Here is a 6,361-nt window from a genome sequence, read left to right on the forward strand (position 1 = left end):
TCAGTGTCACCAACAAGACAGAGGTTGCACAATTGCCTAAGCCATAGAATCGTCATGCGGCCATTAAAAAGAATGGGGCAAAACTACATTGAGGTAGCATGAAAGGATGCTGAAGACATAGTTTGAAGGACAAAAGCTGTGTAATGATCCCATTTATATAAAAAAGGTCTTACGTCTATGTCTATGTGTGTATATATCTATGTATCTCTATGTATTATGTGTGTGTCTCTATGTATATGTGTGTATTTAAACACAAATAGAATAGAAAACTAACGCCAAGTTGTTACCACCAGACAGCGCGAATGTGGAGTAATGATGAAGAGGAACTTGCATGTTTTATTCCACTTCCATCTGCAGTGTATGAATCTTTTAAAATAAGTTATATTATATATTTCTCTGTTAGATTACAAATAAGAGGAAAAATAAAGATGCTGGGCCTGGCTTTTTAGGGTACACTCTGATGGTAAAAACAAGTAGTTTATTTTATAACACAGGGAGGATGTTTGCTTCTAGTTTCTAGATGAAATTACAGAAGATAATGCATTTGGAAGACAGAAAGAAGCCCATAAACTAATATGCAATGCGAGCCTTTGATGGTAACTGGCTCATATTTTAGCCACATACTCCAAATGAATCCCAACATTTATCAACAAGCAGGATAGGAATATCTGCTTTCCTCGGCAATTGGAAAGGGAAGATAACTCTTTTTTCCAAGGGCCGCATATTGATGCTTTCAGGTACTCACCAAGTGTCTATTAGGCTTATAAATTGCATTATAGGAAAGGCAGGGCATATTACACAGCTATACAAAGAAAATATATGTAATATTACATTCCAGTTCTTACCAAAGTAGAGTGTTAAATATGTGCAGGGGAGATAGGATTGAGAAAGGAAAGGTGAAGTAATGCATAAAATGAAATTTAGCAGGAAATTCAACTTGCCTGGTGTTTATCTGGGTTGGGCACAACTCGACCACCGTTATACATAAATTACCACACATCCTCACTTCCCCTGTCCCTACCGTTTTTCTCTTTACTGGCCTTGAGAAAGTGTGTATAAAAGACGTCGAGAGAGGGTGAAAAGTCACTTAGCTGCAGACTCCTAGGCAGCCATTCACTCTTACCCTGAGGTCTCCTCGCTCTGGGAACAACTCCAGCTCAGTCTTCTCCACCATGAGCCTCAGACCCAAGGCCACCTCCTCCTGTTCCAGTGCCAGCCCACTTTGGGTCCTACGGGTGTTGCTGCCACTGTCACTGCTGCTGACTGCACTGGTTCCCTCCATCGCCATCAGAGAACGTAAGAGAAACTTCGGGAAAGCTGAAGGAGGAGTCTGTGCTTCCTTGCGACTGTGGCTGCTTCTGCTGCAGCTATGTCTGGGGGAAAGACTGTCCAGGACTCCTGGGGCTGGAGAGGTCATTATACCAACAACTCTAAGTGGAGGAGCTATGCTTAGTGGGCACTCAGCATGTGCTAGGCATTCTGCTGGAATAATTATACGACCACTAATCATGTACTAATCATGACCACTAATAGAGTCACACTTTCTGCCCTAGCTACAAGTGTGGACAGGGAGCTGTACGTTGAACTTCGCTGCTTGTGTCTACAGACCACCTCTGGCGTTCATCCCAGCAAAATCCAAAGTTTGAAGGTCATGAGGGCAGGACCCCACTGCCACAAAGTTGAAGTGATGTAAGTCCCTGCTTCTGTGTTATGCCTCATTAAGAAAGCCCTCCACCTCTATCCCCACTGACACTAGTTTATCTAGCCTGGCGGATCCCTTCTGATAGTCAGGCCAGGACACTCACAGATAACTCTATTCTCTCTTGCAGAGCCACACTGCTGAATGGGGATGAAATCTGCCTGGACCCAGAAGATCTCAGACTCAGGAAAATAATCCAGAAAATTTTGAAAAGTGATTAGTTAGCTTCTTAATCTGTTCATTTTCTGTCAAACCTCTTTGTCTCCCAGAAAGAATAGGAGTTTGAAGCCTTGACTTTCTAGAGTTCTTATTTATCCAGGATACCTACTCATACTGTATGAAAATTTGGATACGTTTTCCATTCTGCCTCAAAAAGTCACATGTTATTCTGAGAAGGCTGGTTAATAGATGATAGAAGATGAAAGTAAGCAAGGCTAGTTTCAAAATATGATAATGGTTTACCCCCTAACCTTTGGCTAAAATGTGGCATTGTGCTTTGCATTTCTTTATTTAAAAATTTCTTTCCAAGTACATTTGTGTTAACTTATTTTGCTCTACTTTGCTGTTGGTCTAGACATGCCCATGATGATTAATAGATTCCATAATGTCAACGATATTAGAAATCACACACAGTCCAGCATAGAACACTTGCTCAATAAATGTTTGTTAATATGTTTAGGGACTTAACAGAGTTTTTCATTGTCTTAGTCCTAGGATGTCTTGTTTTAAACATTCTCTGAAAGATTTTTCTAATGTTTGTTTTAGCCTTCAAATACCAAAAATAATAAAGTTGTAGAATGTGAGTCTTGTAAGCCATGGTTATTTACTTTAAAGGGAATATACTTAATACTAGTAGAGCAAAAAATATATGATGAAAAGTATTAACATGCTCTATTAAAAAAACCCAGTATTTTCTACAATAATAATAATAATAATAATAATAATAATAATAATACAGGTTGTTTATTGTTAATGCTGTTGATTCTGACTCCTAGCCACCCTGTGTACAGCAGAGCAGATCCCTGCCTGGTCTTTTTGTGTCACCCTCTCACCTTTCAGCACTGTATCAGACAATGCTCCTCTGCTGTTCATAGGGGTTTCATGGCCAATTCTTTTGGAAGTGGGTGGCCAGGTCCTTCTTCTTAGTCTGTCTTAGTCTGGAAGCTCTGCTGAAACCTGCCCACCATGGGTGACCCTGATGGTATTTGAAATCCTGGTGGCCTAGCTTTCAGCATCACAGCAACACACAGCTACCACAGTATGACAACTGACAGACAGGTGGTGTGGTTCCCTGACCGGGAAAGGAACCCGGGCCACTGTGGTGAGATCCCCCAATCCTAACCACTAGACCACCAGGGCTGGCTAAATACAGGTTCTACTTGGTGTCAAATGTTTTGCCCTGGCATGTTTGTACATATTTGCCTTTACTTAATACCTACATGGTTACAATTTTAGTATTAGAATCAACCTTGCAAATAAGTACAATAGAGAATTTAAACTTTGCCAGACTTCTAATTATTATTTTATAATCAACAGAACTTTCATGCATTTCTTAATTCCTTAAATGTACACCCACACTATTCTTACAGAAGTATTACCATCAAATCAAAATTTTGTATTGCTTTGTTGTCATATATTATTAATTTTAACAGAATCGTTGGTGGAAAAAAGCCTTAATTATCTTTTTATATTTTTTTACACTTTGATATTTCACAATACGGACAACAAAAGTCACTAGTTAATGATCTGTGCCATTTTTAATGTACTATAATAATAGCTAAACTTTACGAATAACTATACCAGGCATATTGAGTGTTTTGCATGCCTGAATTAAATAATTCTTACAAGATAGCTACGATCTGCTTAGGAGCATGTCCGTTCTCTGGAGAGAGAATAACTGTGTAACTTAGCTCTACCACTTGCTAGCTGTTCAACTGTGGGCATTGAGTAACCTCTCTGGGCCTAAGTTTCATTATCTCTAAATGTGAAAATTATATTGTTTATCTCATACAGCTGACGTGAAAATTAAAAGAGTTAATAAATTCAAAGTGCTGAAAATAATGCATGTCACACAATGACCCATACATAAATATCACTGACTATTGACTATTGTTACTATTAGCATCTCCAGTGTCACAGAGAAGAAATCTGAAGTTCAAAGAGATTAGAAAATTTGCCCCAAGATCAGATAACTAAGTAGGTGACTGAGTGGGGATTTGAAACTGTGTTCTTAGCCATCACACCATTTTCCTTGATTCTTTTTTCTCTAGTGAAGAGATTACATTATATATCACATAATGCTATTGACACACAAATTAGGACTTGATACATAATAGCATACTGCATATACTATGAGGGTTATAGGAGAAGAAATAAGTTTACCCACTCCAACCTGCACATGGACCGTGGGGAACATTTATGTATTAAGCATTTAGTTCACAAACATTGCATATTAAGGTTTCCTTTTATTATCTCCTCACTATTATAGGCTCAATGCCTTAAAATGTTTTGTCTACAAAATAAGTGCATTTATAAAGTAAATAGTTAACAAAAAATATACATAAGTAAACACATAATAAAGCAGTAAATAGAGATTGCAGTCGTTTTCATTAGTTTTTGTCTAACAATTCTAAATAGCTCAGACATATTGTTTATTTCTCTGGTGGTTTCCCACTGAAATCCAAGTCCAGCTCCTAAGACATGACACAGGTTTTGCACTATGCTAACACCTCCTAAGATGCAGATGTCTTTTATTTTTGTGTGTACATATTGAAGTGTTACATTTAACTCAGAGAAAGAATGATTTAATTGCCACTTACTGCTTCCTGGATTCCTTTACACTGCAAATATGGAAATCTGGGGATAAGCTTGTACACATCCATTATGCTGCCCATTCATATCCAAACCACCCGTTCTATCCATTCCCTCTGCTGCTAACCCAATTTGAGATCTCAAGTTTCAGTTCCATAAGCATGCATGTAGGAATCACAACATATTCTGTACCAGCCATTGTGTTGGATGCTGGATATTTAAAAATATGTAAGTCACAGAGAATTGTCCTTGAAGAGATCACTGTCTGGTGGGAGAGGCAGACAGGTTAATACATAATCACAACTGCACGTGACACACGTTAACATAGAGATATGCTCCAACTGCGCGAAGAAACAAACACATGAACAAGTCAAAGCCTCCTCCTCCTCATTTTCAACATTTGTCATCTTCACTAACGTAGTGCTTTATATTGAGTTCCTTCCTACCAGTGTGCTAGATAAACCTTATCATCTCTCACCTCACAGAGCTTTCCATTTAGGGAGATGTAGTTTAAGTCCTGACAGTTGTTCATTTTGTTTTGTTTTTCATTTTTTCTTTTTGTAATGCAATGCATGACTTAAGGTTTGATTGCTGAGACATCCATTTTCAAAGAGGCATCCACTTCAAGAGGGCTTTCTGGAATAAACACATTGCCAGTGCCACAGCTAGATAAAGAGCCAGCCCTCTCGCCCCCCACCAGGCTCCTTTGTTTCAGAGATAATGGTTGATTTAGATAACTCACCCCATGCTTTAAATTCCCACTCTTACGTTTATTCACTAATAAATAGTGAGCCCACGAAACCCTAGGCCCCCACCCTTGACTCCCATAAAAGCAGAACTCCAGGCCCATGCGCATGCTCTCTCTCTCTCTCCCCACAACCCCACTGTGTAATTTCCAGGTCTTGTAAGTAACAAACCTTTATTTTTTCAAAGTTTCCTGATGGTTATTGCCTAAAGGGGTCTTGCAATCATATTAAGAACCACAAGTGCTGGTTCAACCACCACATTGCTTACTGATAGGCTGAGACCAACACAAAACAGGAGAGAAACCATTTTAAGTAGTTTTAAACACACACACACGTATATCTGTGTGTAAATATATATACAAGTGTGTGTGTGTGTTTGTGTGATCTGTGAGAAACAGGAAAAGCAGAGGGTGCTACAAGATACAACAACAGGGAACACAAATAGCTTTAGCTATCAGGAAGTCCCCTCTAAGGAAGTGATACTTAAGCTGACACCAGAAATATGAAGACAACTTAGCCAACTGAAAGGGTAGATGGTAGTAGAGTAAGAGAAAGAACATTCTAGGCCTAGGAATCAAATTGCACATCCTTGCAGAAGTCTGGTCCTGCTGAGAATTAAGAGGTCAGCTAGTTCCATGCAGTGGTCTCCTGATGCCCTTCACCACTGTTCAGCAGTGTGACAGACAGCATCTGGCTTTGAGATGAGGGAATACTTTGTCCTGATCAAGAGCCAAAGTCATTCTTTCTCGGGGAATGGAAAATGGTCCATATTGCTCTCTCAACCTTTTCTGTGCAGGATTCTGTTGCATACCCTCCACCATCTCTTCCACATCTTTTCCACACGGCTCCCAGATGCTCTGTGTCCTCCTGAGAGCATCACTGCCCCCGCCAACAGCGCAGCCTATCTCACCCTGTCACTGGTACTGGCCCAGGTCACAGCAGGCACTGGGAGATTTGGCCTGGAAACTCTCCTTCTTGACCTCTCTTCTGGGCTGAGCAGAATGGAGAAACATCCACGCATCAAGTTTTTATAGAAAGAATGCATTCAAATACTACTTTTATAATTTTTCTCAGAGTAAAAGGATAGATGAGGATAACAGACCTT

The 6,361-nt window shown here is 39.6% G+C and overlaps 1 protein-coding gene across 1 annotated transcript; it reads left to right on the top strand.

The window, feature by feature from the left end:
- Positions 1-1,129: 1,129 nt before the first annotated feature.
- PPBP (pro-platelet basic protein) lies at positions 1,130-2,070 on the top strand. Its single transcript, XM_058546437.1, has 3 exons — positions 1,130-1,296; positions 1,536-1,689; positions 1,830-2,070. Exons 1-3 carry the CDS (start codon positions 1,173-1,175, stop codon positions 1,918-1,920), a joined length of 369 nt encoding a protein of 122 aa, XP_058402420.1. The 5' UTR covers positions 1,130-1,172; the 3' UTR covers positions 1,921-2,070.
- Positions 2,071-6,361: the final 4,291 nt, after the last annotated feature.

Source organism: Diceros bicornis, chromosome 8, assembly GCF_020826845.1.
Source record: "Diceros bicornis minor isolate mBicDic1 chromosome 8, mDicBic1.mat.cur, whole genome shotgun sequence".
Taxonomy (NCBI): domain Eukaryota; kingdom Metazoa; phylum Chordata; class Mammalia; order Perissodactyla; family Rhinocerotidae; genus Diceros; species Diceros bicornis.

Coding starts and splice junctions, on each gene's coding strand:
- PPBP (XM_058546437.1), top strand. CDS start 1,173: ATGAGCCTCAGACCCAAGGCCACCTCCTCCTGTTCCAGTGCCAGCCCA. Junction 1,297..1,535: donor CTCCATCGCCATCAGAGAAC/GTAAGAGAAACT, acceptor CCACTAATAGAG/TCACACTTTCTGCCCTAGCT. Junction 1,690..1,829: donor TGCCACAAAGTTGAAGTGAT/GTAAGTCCCTGC, acceptor TCTCTCTTGCAG/AGCCACACTGCTGAATGGGG.